Raw genomic sequence first — 18,662 nt, forward strand, 5'->3', positions numbered from 1 at the left:
CAATTCAGATTTAGATTTAGAAAATTCGGGTACAAATCGAATCTGCAGTGATTCGGGTGGGTGGTGGTCAGATTTGGACCAAAAACAAATTGGGTTTGATTTTATTCAGATACAAAGTGAAACGAAAAAATCAATTCATGCACAGCCCTATAAACCATCTCTTTGACCATCAGGTCTGGGAACAGTTGCATCTATTATGTATGTATGTATGTATGTATGTATGTATGTATTGAATTTCTAGGCAGTGTACAGAATTAAAACTTAATATAAAATATTTAGAATTGGTACATATGCTGGTAACCTCCAGATTACTGCAATGAGCTCTGTGTGGGGCTGCCCTTGTGTGTAGTTTGGAAACTACAGTTGGTATAGAATGCGGCAGCCAGGTCATCTTGAAGAGACCATATTACTCCCCTATTGAAAGATCTACACTGGCTGCCAATGAGTTTCCAGGTAAAATACAAAATGCTGGTTATAACCTATAAAGCCCTAAACAGCTTGGGCCCTAGGTATTTAAGAGAACGTCTTTTTCGTTATGAACCCCACCGCCCATTGAGATCATCAGGAGAGGTCAATCTGCAGTTGCCACCAGCTCATCTGGTGGCTACTCGGGGACAGGCCTTCTCCACTGCTGCCCCAAAGCTTTGGAACATGCTCGCTGCTAAAATAAGAGCTTCCCTTCCGTCTTTAAAGATGCATCTATTCACCAAATCTTTTAATTAAATATTGTTTTAACGTTTTATCATTGCTTTAAAATGTTGTTTTAAAATTTAAATTGTTGTAATGTTTTAACTTTTACTGTATCATTTATTTTGTTTTAACTAATGTTTTAAGTTTTCTTTTGTCATTTATTTTAACTAATGCTTTAACTTTTTCTGTTTGTTTGTTTGTTGTAAACTGCCCAGAGACGTGAGTTTTGGGCGGGGAAAAAACCATGTTAAATAAATAAGTAAAATTAATAAAAAGATAAAAAACATTATAGGTAAAAACACACATTAAAATTTAAAATTTGGTCTAAGTTGAAGGCCTGGGAAAATAGGGACGTCTTCAGGGTCCTCCTAAAAGCAAACAGAGAAGGAGATGCTCTTATTTCAGAAGGGAGCATGTTCTCAAGCCCTGGGGCAGCCACAGAGAAGGCCCGGACCTGGGTCACCACCAAAATTGTTGGCGGCAATTGCAGCCAGACTTCTCCAGATTATCTTAATAGGCGACAGAGTTCACGACAGAGAAGGCGCGCTCTTAAATATCTGGACCTAAGCCATTAAGGGCTTTATAGGTAATAGCCAATACTTTGTATTTCGTTCAAAAATATATTGGCAGCCAGTGCAGTTATTTTAGAATCGGAGTTATATGGTCCCATCTGGTAAATCTAGAGTCCAATTTGGCTGCTGCATTCTGTACCAAATGCAGTTTCCGAACTACGTACAAAGGCAGCCCCACGTAGAATGCATTACAGTAATCAAGTCTAGAGGTTATCAGCATATGTACCACTGTTTTAAGATCATTTGTCTCCAGAAATGGACGTAACAGAAATGGACTTTCCTTTCTACAAGGAAAGAGGGTGTAGGGTGTTGAGCTTTGTGTGCACATTGGAACGCCTTCATGCACAGCATTTTTTTTTTTTGATCAGAACTTCAGAATGTTCTATACTTATAGATAAGATTGTGAGGTCATTCACACAATGAAAAACTGTGTTCTACCTGGGTTTGGGAGCTGTGCATGCTCACAATTTTCAATTGTGTGGAAGCAAGGCAGGAGGAAAAACAACCCTGGTCTTCCTCTTACCTTGCTTCCATACAACTGAAAATTAGGATCACACACAGCTCCCACAATTGGGTAGAACACACTTTTTGATTGTGTGAATGACCTCTTATCTGTTTTGAAACATGACTCTGTGACAATCTTCAATGGAGAGAATGCCTCCAGTTGGACTTGTGCCCCATCATTTTCATATTAAATCAAAATAATAATAATAATAATAATAATAATAATAATTATTATTATTATTATTATTATTATTTAACAATTCAGTTTAGTTGATGTACTAGAACAGGCACTAAGAACAAATGCAATAAGAGCAAAAGTAGAAAAGTCAACAACAAACAGCAAGTGCCGCCTTTGTAAAGAAGCAGATCAAACCATGGACCACCTAATCAGCTGTTGTAAAAAGATCACACAGACTGACTACAAACAAAGGCATGACAAGGTAGCAGGGATGATAAACTGGAACATCTGCAAAAAAGACAAGCTACCTGGAGCCAAAAATTGGTGGGACCATAAAATTGAAAAAGTTGAAGAAAATGAAGATGTAAAAATATTATGGGACTTCTGACTACAAACAGACAAACATCTGCCACACAATACACCAGATATAACTGTAGTCGAGAAGAAAGAAAAAGAAGTTAAAATAATCGACATAGCAATACGAGGGGATAGCAGAATAGAAGAAAAAGAAATAGAAAAAATCACCAAATACAAAGATCTACAAATTGAAATTGAAAGGCTGTGGCAGAAAAAGACCATACTAATCCCAGTGATAATTGGCGCCCTGGGTGCAGTTCCAAAAGACCCTGAAAAGCACCTCAACACCATAGGGACCACAGAAATCACCATCAGCCAATTACAAAAAGCAGCTTTACTGAGAACAGCCTATATTCTGCGACGATATCTATAACAGCAACAACATTGACAATAAAATTCAGCCATCCCCGGTCCTTGGGAAGGACTCGATGTCTGGATAAAACAAACCAGTCAATAACCCCTGTCTGACTGTGTAAATAAATAATAATTCAGTTTAGTTCAGGGATTCTCAAACTTGGGTCCTCAGGTGTTATTGGACTTCAACTCCCATAATCCCCAGCCTCAGTGGCCTTTGGTTGGGGATTATGGGAGTTGAAGTCCAATAACACCTGAGGACCCAAGTTTGAGAATCACTGGTTTAGTTGATGTGGCTGGGTGTTTCTTTGTGCTGAGTTTTTTTTTTAAATTTATGGTGGGATTCTGGGCAGAGTCACCTTTTAAAGTGGCGATTCTCTTTAGTTAGCAGAGGGAGAACGTAAGAAGCTGCCATATACTGAGTCAGACCATTGGTCTATCTAGCTTAGTATTGTCTTCTCAGACTCGCAGCGGCTTCAGGGTTGCAGGCAGGAACCTTTCTCAGCCCTCTCTTGGAGATGCCAGGGAGGGAACTGGGAACCTTCTGATCTTCCGAAAGTAGCTCCATCCCCTAAGGGGAATATCTTACAGTGCTCACCCTTCTAGTCTCCCATTCATATGCAACCAGGGCAGATGCTGCTTAGTTATGGGGACAAGTCATGCATGCTACCACAAGACCAGCAACTGGTCCTATCCAGCCCCAGCCCAGTACCCCTCCAGTTACTGTTGCTGCTGTCTATCTTAAGTTTCTTTTTAGAATGTGAGCCCTTTGAGGACAGGAATCCATCCACTATATTTATGTAAACCGCTTTGGAAATGTTTGTTGAAAAGCATTATATAAAGTGGTATTTATGTTATAGTAGTAGTAGTTCCCAAGTACAGCTTGCTTTCCCTGTTCTGATAACAATAAGCAATCTCTGTGGGCCAGCAGACATGCTGAATGTCAGACATGCTGAAAGTCAGTTCCAGTAGTTATTTTAATTTTACCATAGTTTTCACAATCCCCTCCTGGGACTCTTGTGGCATGCATGGACAAGGCAGTGGAGTAGAATCAGGAATATTAATGGTTTAATGAAAATAGATATTATTTACAGAGAAACAAGTATAGACTGCTTTCAATGCTCTTGCTGCTGGTTGTTTGTTAGCCCCACCTCTACTCCAGGACCGGACAAAACGTAACTAAAGCACCATTCAAAAGCTGACCTGGATCAAGGAATATATTGACCAAAAACACCACAGAACTAGGTAGTGTTAACACCTAGCTTGATCCTTGCATGCTTGTTTTTCTAACAAAAATAGGAGCCATGGAAGTGATTCAGATTGGACCATGGTGGAGGGGGGAAGGGTTAAAGCCCCCTTCCCCTCATGATGTAGACTTGATTTGTCCAGGCTTCCCCATTTCCATTAGAAATCCAAGTACTTGGAGGCTGAACTGCATTTAAAATAACATGTGGTTTGGCCTTAAGCAGTCTTTTGCATAAACAGCAGTACCATTGCACACCCCTTATATGAAATTCTTATTTCCTAAAATGTGTTTATAAGAGCAAAAATCAACAATACAGTCGATGCTCTTGCTTTCAAACAATATCTTCCTGATACTTTGTCACTGGGTTGAATCAGACGATTAATAGGCAGTGTCTGCTGGCTAGAAATATAATAGTCTGGCAATTAAGAGTGAAAGGAAGCTACTGATTACTGTCAGGAAAACATAACCAGTCTGTCAATCCACTGGGAGCCTGGGTTTTAACAGCTCCAGCAACGTCTCTTACAGGAAGCTACATGCAGAATCATCACAAGTGCTTATTCTGATTATGATTCTGGGCTAGCTCAAGCACTGATGCAATATATATGTTTGTCTTTACAGGCATAGCCTTTGTTGTGGCTTGGGAATCTCTTGCTCAAGCCTGAATACAACTTATCCCAAACAGTGCATCATTATTAAATGAACCAGGACTTTCTTTGCACATAAGAATGAAGTGTTGTTTTGCATCATGAGTACATTCAGTGAAACAGGCATGTGTGCGTGTTTAAATGGTCCACATGCTGTTGTCTAAATCATGCTGTTGACTACATTAAAATGATATCTGTGTACGGATTGTACCTGTTGAGTCTCTGTCCCATCCCGGAATTTGCACAAGGAACGGTGAGAAATGTAGTCCTTCCTGGTGCTTTTCTTATCGAGCTCTATGGGGAAACTCTTGGGAAGGACTACACTTTCCAGCACTCTGTGTATGTCTTTCCAGATATTGCTGGGACTCTTAAAGGGCAACCTTGTCACAATGCAGTGCATCATAATGCAGAGGCCAATGTGGTAGGAAATGGCTCTCGCAATGAAAAGTGGCCCCCGCTTGAAAAATAGTGAAGATAGTTGCATTAAAATGAGATCGCCACTGACATTGCATCACGATACACAATTTTCATCTTGCTTGCCTTTGTTTGGAAACACAAGCCAATAAAAGAAAACCTTAGAGACTCTCTTAATGAAAATGTGTCACATCAATATACTGTGTTTAATTACACCCTAGGCAGAGCATTTCTAATGGTAATTGTGAATTTACTGTTATTGCCATTTGGATAATTACTATGGTGCACAGGAGTGCAAAAACCCTTTGTTTTGTTTTGCAATGCTGGTCTTCTTGGTTCAGCTAAGTATAAGCCTCACATCATGAATATTATATATTTTGGATTGCTAGCAGATGTTTTTCTTGGGAAAATATTTCCCCTTATTTGTTTTTATAAAACCCTTTAACACTGCACACTTCTGCAGGAGAAAAGAAAATATTTCCAAATTAATTTGGACATTAATCAACAAGCATGGTTGTAACGGGATAAAACAGATGGTTCAAGACATACTTACATGGTATAATTTGCCTCCCAGATACACCTGCAGATATTTGGTACATAGTGATTCATATATTCCTGCCTGCCAGTTTCCAGCACTGTTATGGAATCTCTATGAAAATCATCTGCGAGCAAAAATTGGTCCCTGTAAGCCATTTGGAATTTCTGTTCATGGGCCATCTTAATACATTATATTATGGACTTTTGACCTTAAAAACATGTTTCAGGCCACTTGTTAGTAGTTTAAAAATAAAAATAACAGGTGTTAAGATTGCTGTCTGTTAGGAATTTGATGTGGGGGGGGGGGAACGGAAAGGGCAGATTTCTGGAGAATTCCAGCAGTTCAGCTGGATTACTTCCAGAATGTTCTGGGTCTGTACTGGGGCTGCCATATATGGAAGGTGCCTAGTGGTGAAATCCTTTATCAGTCACCAGACCTACAACAAGGGCAAATTCAAAAAGCTAGAACTGAGGTGTATGTGTATTATCTTCATTAACATATCTCAATTCTTGTCCCCACGGCACAGGCAATTGCTGAGCTAGCATTGCAGTGATGGTAGCAGCAGCTATTTTAACTTACGAGGATCACTAAAATTCTCTCAAATTTCCTGTGGTTTTTTTTCTGAATGTCTGTGCCAACCCACTAGATAATTATTTCTGTCTCTTTAAGAAAGTCCAAGGGGCAGATGTCTAGGGTGCACAGTTTTCTTTTGGGAGAGTGAACATATCTCCCCAGTGCTTCAAGCTGCATCATAAAATGGGATTCCCTTCAAATATCAATGTCTCTTCATTGCATGCAGATGCTGTTACATGTACAATATCATTTTAACAAGCAGCACTTCTAAGTAGTGGGAGAAGATTCCCCAAGAAAAACTAAGACTACAGTTAGTATTAAAAAGGGCAACAGTTGCTTCTAATTAACAAAAGCAGTGGAGGCACTCTTTGGATCAAAATTAAAAGTGGAGTGGTCAGATAGGTAAGAATAATAGGAAGCCCATTTCCCCCTTAGGGCAGGAAAGCAAGATGATAGGAGACATCTAAGAGTTACAGCAGACAGTGAATTTTAAGACAAGACAATATTTTGGGGCTGAGTCATTCTTTCTTGGGCTGTTTTGTGCAGGGGTGTTTGGTTGTTTTTTAAAAAATTGGTCTCCTGTGACTAGAGAATTTGGTTTTTCCAGTTCACAGAGTACTAACTGAGTTGAAACAAACAGTTCCAAATTGCTCTCTTTTTATCATGTCCACCCTTCTTGCTCAACAGAAACGGACCTGTAATGATTCAGTCATTGTATTGACCGATAAAAAGCAAGTCACGTGAACCAATGTTGGCAGCCCCTTTCAGCTGCAGATAAACAAGAAATACACAGATGCCTGCCTTGTGCTATACATTTCATTAGAATATCTCCGGAGTTGTTTGTAGCTAATTCTGTATAAACAATGGTAGATCTAAGGTTATTTCCTGCAATAAATATTACCAAGACAACTGGAGAGAGAGAGAGAGAGAGAGCGCAGTTTAATGTTATCTTTCAGAAGTCATTTGGATCTGTTATTTTCTGACACTTTTTCATTTGATGTGTGGGGCACAATTGTGCCTATACTTACACATATAGAATGGGAGGGGAGCTCCCCCAAGAGTACATCTCTTCCCTGGTGGACTGGGCTTTGTAATTGGGCATTTCGTTCTGTGGCGGGGAACCTTCTGCTTCTATCTATGAATATCCCATAGCTTTTGCTTAGCTAAGCTCTCTGTGTGGTTTTGCTGTTGTCCCCCCAACCCCGGAATAGCCTGTATTTTGGAAAACTGGGGTAAAATTCTGGATCTGCATCTGGAAGCTGCAAAAGGGGCTATATTTGTGGACACAAGAAACTGACTACTGAGCTCAGACCACTGGTCCATCTTGGTCAACAATATCTCTAGTGAGTAGCAGTGGCTGTCCAGTATCAAACACAGGGTTGTTTTCCAGTCCTACCTGGAGATGCCAGGATTGAACCTGGGACCTTCTGAGTACAAAGGGTTCTTTTAATAACAAGCATCTTGCAATTTTGCAGAGAGCCAGCATGGTGTAGTGGTTAGAGTGCTGGACTAGGACCGGGGAGACCCGAGTTCAAATCCCCATTCAGCCATGATGCTAGCTGGGTGACTCTGGGCCAGTCACTTCTCTCTCTGCCTAACCTACTTCACAGGGTTGTTGTGAGGAGAAACTCATGTATGTAGTACACCACTTTGGGTTCCTTGGAGGAAGAGCGGGATATAAAATGTAATAAAATAAATAAATAAATAGCAAACCTAAATTCACACCGACCTTGGGTATATTTGTAAGTTCAAAGGGTATATTTAAACTGTGGGTATATTTATTAGTTTTGATCCACTGATCCAAGCACTGCTTATGAACCATAGATGGTGGCTCACTATAGGCACAATGAATTTTCCATTTGTGTAGCTTGTCTGAGACTCAAAAAATGGTGTGTGTGGATGTGTGTGTGCTTCAAACACCTGATAGGCCACAATAAATGGTCTGTGTTCAGCTTGGTGGGTGACAAATTGTGTTGGCTTACTTTATGCTTTCACAAAAATACATCCCATCATATTTAATCTATATGTTGTACATTTTACATCATCATTGGCATGCAGTGGTGTGTTGTCTGTGACTGTTTTATGCTTCTGACGGGAAATTTGTATTAATTATTTGGCAGTATTAGATTTTAACACCATTACTATTTCATAGTATTTTGACAACTTATAAGATTTAGTTGACATTTGCCAAAAATCAAAGCAACTAAAAGATGCCAACAAGGCTAAATTGCTCATATTTTGAGATGATATGCTCTGCTCATAATTCAAGTTAGATTTTCAAATTTGTAAACTTGAAAATTTCAAATATTTGTTAGTATTTGTCTTCCATGTTAATCCATTTATCTTAATAATTGCTCCTTGTACTTGTTTGCTCCAAAGGCCTGCGCTTGACACCAATTGGACAGTAATTCGAGAACAGATCCAGATGGACTCCATGGTTTTGAAGGGGCTTACTCCAAACAACAAGTACCAGTTTGCAGTCCGAGCAGTGAATTTGTATGGATCTAGCCTTCCTAGCACTCCCAGCGACACTATCAGAATGTTCAGTAAGTAGAAGAATTATCTTTAATTGCTTTGGCACGTAAAACATTTTGGCTTGTGAAGAGCTCTCTTTGACCGCTATTGCATTTTTCAAAGGCAATCTCTTCTCCCTACCCCCTGAATCTGGCATCACTGAATACCTGAGGGCTAGCAGTTTCCAGAATCCTGTAAAAGTGGAGCCACTGGTACAATTAAAGAGAGCTGCAGGCTAAAAACAGTCTCATGCTGCTCCCCTGAAGCTGCCAATTTTTCATTTCTGTATCACTACCTGGTTACTTTTATTTTTTTGGTGGCAGCTTCTTACAGAATTGATAAGCACACATCTAAGGGAGAAGTAACGTTGACAAGCCTATTGTTCACCTCGTCTTGTGGTTTTTAAAAACAGAATTATATATATTACATGCTAATTAAAAAACAACTGCAGAAAAGACCAAAGTAAATCTGTGAAAAAGGGTTGGAGGATCTCGCTGTTTCAAGCATAGACTGAGGGGCAGATAATGGTGTGAGTCAGTTTGCATCTGTTTGCTGATCCAGATGCGCTGGAGTGAAGGCTGGATTTCTGGCATGTGTGCATTCCAGCTTGATTTATGAGCTGTCCAGATGTTGTCAGGATAATCTTGAAATGCCTTGAATTATTTTTTTTAAAGAAATCAGCATATACTTTGAATTAAAAAAATATCTCCAGAATTTTAAATTCATTTCTGTATAAGGGCAGCATGACATGATTATGAGAATCATTGGTCTACTGCTAAAAACAGCAGATCCATCCCAAACATTTGCTACACATCCGCCTGATGCCATTACACAATAAGTTTCTTGCCCTGTTCCATGTTGTTGACTGCCACTGGCAGCCTTTGGTGTAATGACATCAAGACAAAGCATAAGTTGGACTACATGGCATGGAGAACTCAGCACAGGGCTCCTTGTTTCTGTTATATTTAGTTTTGCATGGACAACAATAAAAACTTGCCGGTCAAGGATCAGTGTGATTGGGACATATCAGAATATTGGCAGATGGTCTTTTTTTGCGCAAGGGATATAGAGAAACTGAGAAAATTCTCCAATGTCTCTCCTTCAGAGGAACTCTGAACTTCTTTTTGGATTTAAGTTTCTCTTTGGAAGGAACCTTGACATTTTCCTTTGGGCAAATTTTGATTCCTAATGACAGCATAAGACTTGAATTTCTCTAAGGCTATTCACATGAACAGCCCTACACAGGCTTGGCCAGCCCTCCCTGTGTAGGGCTGCTTGTGTGAATTGCCAGGATTGATTGAGCCTGATCTCTCCTCTGGTAGCCTGGGTTTTTTACCCAGGCTTTTACCAGGGTTAAAGGGAGCGGGAGTGCCCTTTGCCCGTACACAGCCCAAGCATACACATAGCCAAGTGCTTAGAGTGCCCAGCTTGAGACGCAGTCTCTCAATGCACCACACTGCACTGCCCGGCCTCCAGAGATGGATTGTGTGTGTGCATGAGCCAAGCACCACACCATGTTTTGTCGATCGTCTGGGGAGGAAATAGGTTCAACCCAGCCCCCCAGCCCCAGTAACGGTCGAGAGAGCGACCTTACAATATGTGGATTCACACATAGCATGGAGCTTATTTGCACATTTGGTAACCAACTTGTCTGACTGTTGATTGCTTGAACCCATGCCAAGGCAGGAACTGGAGGTTCACTCAGGGCCTCAAACCGAGATGTGTGACCTCTGGTTTGTTCCAGGCAAGCCCGCCCCTTTGCCATTGGCACCAATGGCTGTAGGGTAGCACAAGACAGACTGGGATAGTAGTATCCAAGGCCTCACTGGGAGGCCTGGCCTGGCCTGGCCTCTGGCTCAACTCAGCTACTGCCAACAAACCAAATTATGTGATCATTATGCATCCCAGTTTCGGGTTCCTTCCATATCTTGGGCTGGGAGAACCTCAGGTTCCACGTTATGTGTGAACCCAGCCTAGGTGTAAATTTTAGCATCACTGCTAATTTTATCCAGCCTTCTTTTTTCATGCCTGCCCCTTTCCTCTCAGCGGGTGCTGCTCTTCATTCCTGGTCCCCTTGGGATGACTTTGCTGCTTGTTGCATAGAATCTTTTCCACAGCTTTATTGAGGTTTCTTGAATTTAAATTTAAACTCCTGAACAGAATAGTTCTGGAAGGAAACGTTTTCAAGGTGCAGTATGCTCTGTGGAATTTGCAGCCTGGAGATCCTCATAAAAGGTCATCTGTCCTTGCTGTCAAACACATGCTCTTCCACATCCTGTTTATCTTTAGATATAAATGCCTAAATCTCTTTGTAAGCAAAGATAAAACCTTCCTGTGCTAATTCGGGTAGGATTGACTCCTTTTGAATTCAGAAACCCAAGAGAAACTTGTGATGATATAATACAAAAACAAAAAACAAATGGTTCTCAACATGCTCTAGACTGGAGCCCCATTCACACATTATACCGAATATGGACCATGCAGGTGCACCATGCATGGGAGCGCAACAGTAAGTCCTCATGCTGAGATGCTCCATAAGCCCATCCTCACACTGTCCACAGGTTATGTTTTCAGATAAACATTGTACTCTGGGAGAGATCCTCCCCTTGATTAAGGATAATGATACTCTAGAATTGCTAGTCGAAAGAACAAACTCTTCCCTAGTACAGCATTTGTCCTATTGGAAGACAATGGGATTTGTCCCATTGGAAGACAATGGGCAGCATGTAGATAAATTTGTTGTTATGTGGGGAGCTAGGAGTTGGCAATGCATTCCTGTACCTGGCTGTAGAGTTCATGCTTTGTATAATGCCTGAATAGGGCAGCAGTGACCAAGAAACAGAACCCAGCAGGTTTGAATGATTTGTTTTGTTGGGATTATTATAAACAGGTTTAGCCCTACCACATTTGTGTTCCTTTATGTAGACAGAGATGGTTACCATTCATTCTATTGTGGAAAAGTATAACTGCACTGGTTGCCAGTCTGTTTCTGGGTACAATTCAAGGTGCTGGTTACTACCTTTAAACGGCTTGGGTCCTGGGTACCTTAGGGACAGCATGCTTCCAGCTGAATCTATCCACCTGACTAGATTGGTTAGGAGGGCTCTGCTCTGTGTGCCAACACTTGCTGAGATCCGCTTGTCAAGTATGCAGGACAGGGACTTCTCGGTTATTGCCCCAGGCTGTGGAACTCACTCACAGATGAGATCTGCTTGGTTCCCTCCCTCCCAGCCTTCAGGAGGAGAGTGAAGACTGACCTTTTTATTCAGGCTTTTAGCCAATGAGCTGTTCCTGCTCTTTTAAAACTTTATTTGTTTGTTGGTTGATTGAATTTATATACTGCCTAGTATAAAAATCTCTAGGCGGTATACATAATTAAAACAAAAAATATTTAAAATTCATTAAAAATGAAATCATAGTAGATAAAACCATTAACACATTAAAATTTAAACATTTTTAGCTATGTTTTGTTCTATTTTTATGTATTGTATTGAGTTCTATTGTTTTATCATGGTTAATTGCCCTGGGGTCTTGGGATGAAGGGTGAAGGATGAATAAATATAAATAAAATAAATACAACTCTGCTCGTGGGATCATTGGGTTGTATCCAAAGAAGTTAGTAATGATTAAGTCCAATGGAAATGAATGGGAGTCATGATTTAACTTCTCATGGATTTTTATGATATTTAGTGACTATTTTTCTCTGGATACAATCAATTGTTTCAAGGAGGACAAAACCTGCCCTACATAGGGGTGTGCACGAACCGGTTCGGCGGTCTATTCATAGACTGCTGAGCCGCTGTGAAAGACTGGCATTCGAGCCAGTTCGGAGGCAGGGAGGGGTTCGCTTTAAGGTGTGGGGAGGGTGTCCTTGCTTCCCCCGCTGTGTTTCCCCCTCCTGCACTGCTGTCAAAACCGCTGGCATGGGGAGGCTGTATACCTTCTTACCGCCTTGGTCAGCGTAATATCGGAAGTGGCCGTCACCCATGTACATGTTACGCACCCATGCCAGCCACTTCCGGTATTATGCTGACTGGGGCGGCAAGAAGGTATACAGCTGCCCCACGCCAGCGATTTTGACAGCAGCGCCAGCGGGGGAAATGCGGCAGGGGAGGTAAGGACACCCTCCGTGCGCCTTAAAACAACCCTCCTGGGAGTGCACAGAACCAATTCCATGCACATCACTAGCCCTGCATTACGGACTTTGGGTGGTTTTGCCTTTGGTGACCAGGACCATGTGTGTGTATGTTCATGCACTTTATATACTCTACTAACCCAAAGGATCTTTGCAATATACAATCCCTCAGTCTCATTGTAATGATGGGCAGGGGTGCAGATCACCCACTAAGCATTTGAGGAGTTCCTTTATCATTTTACTGAACTGCCCCCCCCACCCCTGCCAAGATATATTTCTTCTCTCCTTAAGTGTCTTTCTTCCTGCCCCTAAACATTTAAGCGAGGAGTTGCTTCTCAAGCTTTCCCTCTGTCTGCACCCGTAATGCTGGGCATTTTTCAAGTAATAAAATAATAGTAAGAGGAATGATACATGAAGAGAGAAAGGAATGTACATGCTGAGAGTCCAGAGTCAATAAACAGAACTTCAAGGCCATGCCCTACACAACTGGCATTTGCTACTATGAGATAAGTAGTATTTGGCAACAAGAACAGACCCACCACAAAATGTTGCAGTATATCCCTGGTGTGCAAGTTTTACCTAAGCCTCTGGTTGAGCATGGTGGGGGGAAACAAAACTTAGCAACAAAGACCCCTCCAACTTGGGTCTTACTTAACATGCAACTTTTAGTTTTTTCTGTTTTCTGGGTGTGTGTGTGTGTTTTTAATTGGGATGGGGGAGCACTGATGCTCAGTTCCAGCTCATTTCCAAAGCCCTTCCGCCTCAGAAACAACAAGCTGTAAAATGGCTGGAGAGAAAATGAAAGAGTTTAATGAGCTTTTCTCCTCAGAAGCAGAAGGACTTGTGACTGTCTTGAGGGAGGGTTAGAACATAAGAACAGCCCCACTGGGTCAGGGCCAAGGAGGCCCATCTAGTCCAGCATCCAGTTTCACACAGTGGCCCACCAGATGCCACGGGAAGCCTTCAGGCAGGAGTTGAGGGCATGCCCTCTCTCCTGCTGTTACTCCTCTGCGACTGGTACTCAGAGGCATCCTGCCTTTGAGGCTGGAGGTGGCCTATAGCCCTCCAACTAGCAGCCGATGATAGACCTCTCCTCCATGAAGTTATCCAAACCCCTCTTAAAGCTATCCAGGCTGTTGGCTGTCACCACATCTTGTGGCAGAGAATTCTACAAGTTGATTATGCGTTCTTCAAGCTGATAAAAATCTTGCTCTTTTTGTTCAAGCCCTCCTCCCTCCCCCCGCACTCACCACAAACATCCATTATCTCTGCCCATCTGCCTGTCTTAACTGCCTGAGTTCATGAACATTTCATCCCATATACTAACATGGGGCTGCAGGGTTGGCCTCCTTAGGTTTTTCTTCTTCAGGTTTTTTGAACACCAGCATATGTGTCACTTCCCACTTGCTCACAGGCGCTCTGGTTCTCCATCCATAAGAGTCCAAAATTTCAGCACTTTTGGAAATACTGTATAGATTGCCCTTAGCAGTATGTCTTGCTGGCTCCAGTCTCAGGCTCAGTCATTCATCCATGGAATGGAGCGTATGTAGCTGGCTATTTTGCTTAGTTGTAGCCAATGGGCAAATTACCATGCATACACGAAGCTCAATGATTTTCTGAACATAAGTGATAAACTTGCAACATTTTCATCAAATGGCTTTGTAAGCTGTTGATCAATACTTGGTTGCCACCTAATTAGCAGCATCAAAAAGGGTTTGCTCAGATTCTTATTTATTTGAGCAGACTTTATTGGTATAACCTAATCTTTGATTATCCAGACAGAGGCTTTCTTTTCTTGATGTCTTCCCTGCAGGGTTTTCAATTAATTATGGATACAGGATTAAGAGATGGTGCAGTGTCTTAAGCAGACTTCAGGTCATTGCATGCTGAGGACCTGAATGAAAGGACCTTGTAATGACATGTAGTGGACGCTTAATTGTTGCAGTCATTATTCAAGCATTTGTAGAACTACCATTACTTTCACAAAAACTGACTAGGTGCCTATTAACACCTAGTGAGCTTTTCTCAGTTATGTCAGCTTTTATCTAATTCTTACTCCAGGAGTCACTGAGTATTTACAAGTACCCCTGCTTGTTTGAAGAGACTGCATTTTGCACTGTTGTTGACATAATCTGTCAGGCAAAGTGACAGAACAAGAAGAACTGAAAACAGAGTAAGGTATCAAATAGTTCTGTCTTCATGTGTCAAGACATCAAAAGATGAAGACCAGTCAAAAGTACATGGCCATAGTGCTTACAGCTACTGTACATAATGAGGCTGTTCTCATGATCAGCCAAGCCCAGGTTTAGGGAGCCAAGCACTGCTGGAATCCACATGGAACTTGGCGCTGGAAAGGTGCTAAACCCAGCTGTCAAGCCCGCCAGGGTTAACAGAGCGAGCTCTCTATTAATCCAGGCTCTGGGATTATGTGTCCAGGATTGGGGGATTCTCCTGGGTGTGTGTGTGTGTGTGTGTGTGTGTGTGTGTGTGTGTGTGTGCGCGCGCGCTCTCTAGGCAGCTGTCTCTGTGTCAGTCTGTGTCAGCATGTGTTGCAAGCAACCCACACTGACACAGAGACTTGCGCCTAGAGCACCCATCCCTACGGGAATCCCCCAATGCACTGCACTCTGCGCATGATGCATTATGGAATACCTGGAGGCCGGTATGCATTGTCCCAGCCTCCAGAGATCGGGTCAAGTGGGAGTGCAGTCAGCGCTCCCAGCAGGGATCATTTGCTTATCTGGGGAGAAGGTAAGGACTGCGCAGTCTTCCCCCACCTGCCCGGCCATGTGAATAGCTTCAATGACTGGGTTTAGTAGACAGCTCTTTAGCTAGAAGCATGGCGGGCCCGTGTGTTCTCTGCTGCTATTATTTTTCTGAAACTTTCTCTGAAAGTTTTCGGAAATATTTCTCTGAAAATATTTTAAATAGTGATATCACCGAAATTCATATTTGGGGGCTTGGAAATGCAAACTTTCGGTAGCTTGTAATGCTTGTTGCATTATGACTCTATAAGTCTTCTCTTGCTTGGATTAAAATCTGAGCCAGAGGAGTGTGGTGAAAAGAAAGCTGAGGGGGAAAATAAGGAGAGTCACTTCGCTCCAGAGTGCATGGAGTTTACTCAAAACCACAATACTAGAAGCCCAGTTAGATTGTATACCCAAAAGGAGGAAAGGTACCACTAAGTCCAGGAGAATGCCAGCATGGCTAACGGGTACCGTCAAAGAAGCCATAAAAAGGAAGAAGACTTCCTTCCGAAATTGGAAGGCCTGTCCAAACGAAGAGAACAGAAAGGAACACAAACTCTGGCAAAAGAAATGCAAGGTGACAATAAGGGAGGCAAAAAGAGAGTTTGAGGAACATTTAGTCAAAAGTAAAAAGGGGAATAACAAAAACTTCTTTAAGTACATCAGAAGCAGGAAACCTGCCAGGGAGGCGGTTGGGCCATAAGACAATGAGGGAGTGAAAGGGATTATTAAGGAGGATATGGAGGTTGCAGAGAAACTGAATGAGTTCTTTGCGTCTGTCTTCACGGCAGAGGATGCTGAGCATATACCTGTTCCTGAACCGGGCTTTTTAGGGATGGAGGCTAGAGAGCTGAGTCTGATAGAAGTGACAAGGGATGATGTTCTAAACTGTCTGGAAAAACTGAAAGCTAACAAATCACCAGGGCCGGATGGCATCCATCCAAGAGTCCTCAAAGAACTCAAATGTGAAATTGCTGACCTCCTTGCTAAAATATTTAACTTATCCCTGAAATCGGGCTCTGTACCAGAAGACTGGAGAGTAGCAATTGTAACACCGATTTTCAAAAAGGGATCCAGGGGCAATCCGGGAAATTACAGGCCGGTTAGCCTAACGTCCGTTCCAGGCAAATTGATGGAAAGCATCCTCAAGGATAAAATTGTAAAGCACCTAGAAGAACAGGCCCTGCTGGGAGTGAGCCAGCATGGCTTCCGCAAAGGTAAATCTTGCCTCACCAACCTTTTGGACTTCTTTGAGAGTGTCAACAAGTATGTGGATAAAGGTGATCCAGTTGACATAGTCTACCTGGACTCCCAAAAAGCTTTTGACAAAGTTCCTCATCAAAGACTCCTGAGGAAACTTAGCTGTCATGGGATAAAGGGACAAGTACATGTGTGGATTGCTAACTGGTTGAAAGACAGGAAACAGAGGGTAGGTATAAATGGAGAGTTTTCACAATGGAGGGAAGTAAGAAGTGGGGTCCCCCAGGGATCTGTACTGGGACCGGTGCTTTTTAATTTATTCATAAATGATCTAGAAGCAGGGGTAAGCAGCGATGTGGCCAGATTTGCAGATGATACCAAACTCGTCCGGGTAGTGAAATCCAAAACGGATTGTGAGCAGCTCCAAAAGGATCTCTCCAAACTGGGGGAGTGGGAAACAAAATGGCAAATGCGGTTCAATGTTAGCAAGTGTAAAGTGATGCACATTGGAACGAAAAACCCCAACTTCAAGTATATGCTGATGGGATCTGAGCTGTCGGTGACGGACCAGGAGAGGGATCTTGGGGTTGTGGTTGACAGCTCATTGAAAGTGTCGACTCAATTTGCGGCAGCTGTGAAAAAGGCAAATTCCATGCTAGGGATCATTAAAAAGGAGATTGAAAATAAAACGGCTAACATTATAATGCCCTTATACAAAACTATGGTGCGACCATACTTGGAGTACTGCGTACAATTCTGGTCACCACATCTTAAAAAGGACATTGTTGAACTGGAGAAGGTACAGAAGAGGGCAACCAAGATGATCAGGGGCCTAGAGCACCTTTCTTATGAGGCAAGACTACAACACCTGGGGCTTTTTAGTTTAGAAAAAAGATGACTGCGGGGAGACATGATATAGGTCTCTAAGGTCATGCATGGTGTGGAGAAAGTGGAGAGAGAGAGATTCTTTTCCCTCTCACGCAACACTAGAACCAGGGGTCACTCCATGAAATTGATTGCCGGGAGGTCTAGGACCAACAAACGGAAGTACTTTTTCACACAGCGTGTGATCCACTTGTGGAACTCTCTGCCATAGGATGTGGTGAGAGCCAACAACCTGGATGGCTTTAAGAGGGGTTTGGATGACTTCATGGAGGAGAGGTCTATCAATGGCTACTAGTCAGAGGGCTGTGGGCCACCTCCAGCCTCAAAGGCAGGATGCCTCTGAGTACCAGTTGCGGGGGAGTAATGGCAGGAGAGAGGGCACGCCCTCAACTCCTGTCTGTGGCTTCCAGTGGCATCTGGTGGGCCACTGTGTGAAACAGGATGCTGGACTAGATGGGCCTTGGGCCTGATCCAGCAGGGCTGTTCTTATGTTCTTATGTAAAAGTTCAAGTCCTTCTGCCGATCAGTTCTAGTGGTGAGGGAAAGAGAAAGGAAGGAAATTGAGGTCTCTTCTCCCCTCCCCTATGTGGTGCCTGGTGTGCTTCTATGCAGAATGCCAGGCAGGTACAAGTATTATTATTATTATTATTTATTCGATTTCTGTACCGCTCTTCCAAAAATGGATCAGGGCAGTTTACACAGAGAAATAATAAATAAATAAGATGGATCCCTGTCCCAAAGGGCTCACAATTAAAAAGAAACATGAGAGAGACACCAGCAACAGTCACTGGAGGTGCTAGGGATGGATAGGGCCAGTTACTCTCCCCCTGCTAAATAAAGAGAATCACCACATTAAAAGGTGCCTCTTTGCCAAGTAGTTCTGGGAAATTTCTTTCCCCCAAGGCCTGATGACATCGACAGTGGAGGTTTGTGTTGGATGAAGGGCTGAAGGCTCATGTGTGTTGGTGAGAGAGGTGAAGACAACTCCTCCCTTTGACTCTTTCAAGCTTTCTCAGAAGAGCTTGTATAAAACCTGAGTTTCTCCCAAGGATTCTCTGAGGGGGGAAAACCCAAATTCTTTCTAAGATGGACTAGAGAAAGCTCACCCATC

At 42.5% G+C, this 18,662-nt stretch overlaps 1 protein-coding gene across 2 annotated transcripts in view; it reads left to right on the plus strand.

Moving 5' to 3' along the window:
• Nucleotides 1–18,662, plus strand: part of EGFLAM (EGF like, fibronectin type III and laminin G domains) — a 173,214-nt gene that overhangs the window by 91,674 nt on the left and 62,878 nt on the right. For both annotated transcript variants that reach the window (XM_053303992.1, XM_053303993.1), the window contains exon 7: nt 8,450–8,616. In XM_053303992.1, coding sequence (XP_053159967.1) covers nt 8,450–8,616 — 167 coding nt within the window. The remainder of the gene's footprint in view (nt 1–8,449; nt 8,617–18,662) is intronic.

Source organism: Hemicordylus capensis, chromosome 2, assembly GCF_027244095.1.
Source record: "Hemicordylus capensis ecotype Gifberg chromosome 2, rHemCap1.1.pri, whole genome shotgun sequence".
Classification (NCBI taxonomy): Eukaryota; Metazoa; Chordata; class Lepidosauria; order Squamata; family Cordylidae; genus Hemicordylus; species Hemicordylus capensis.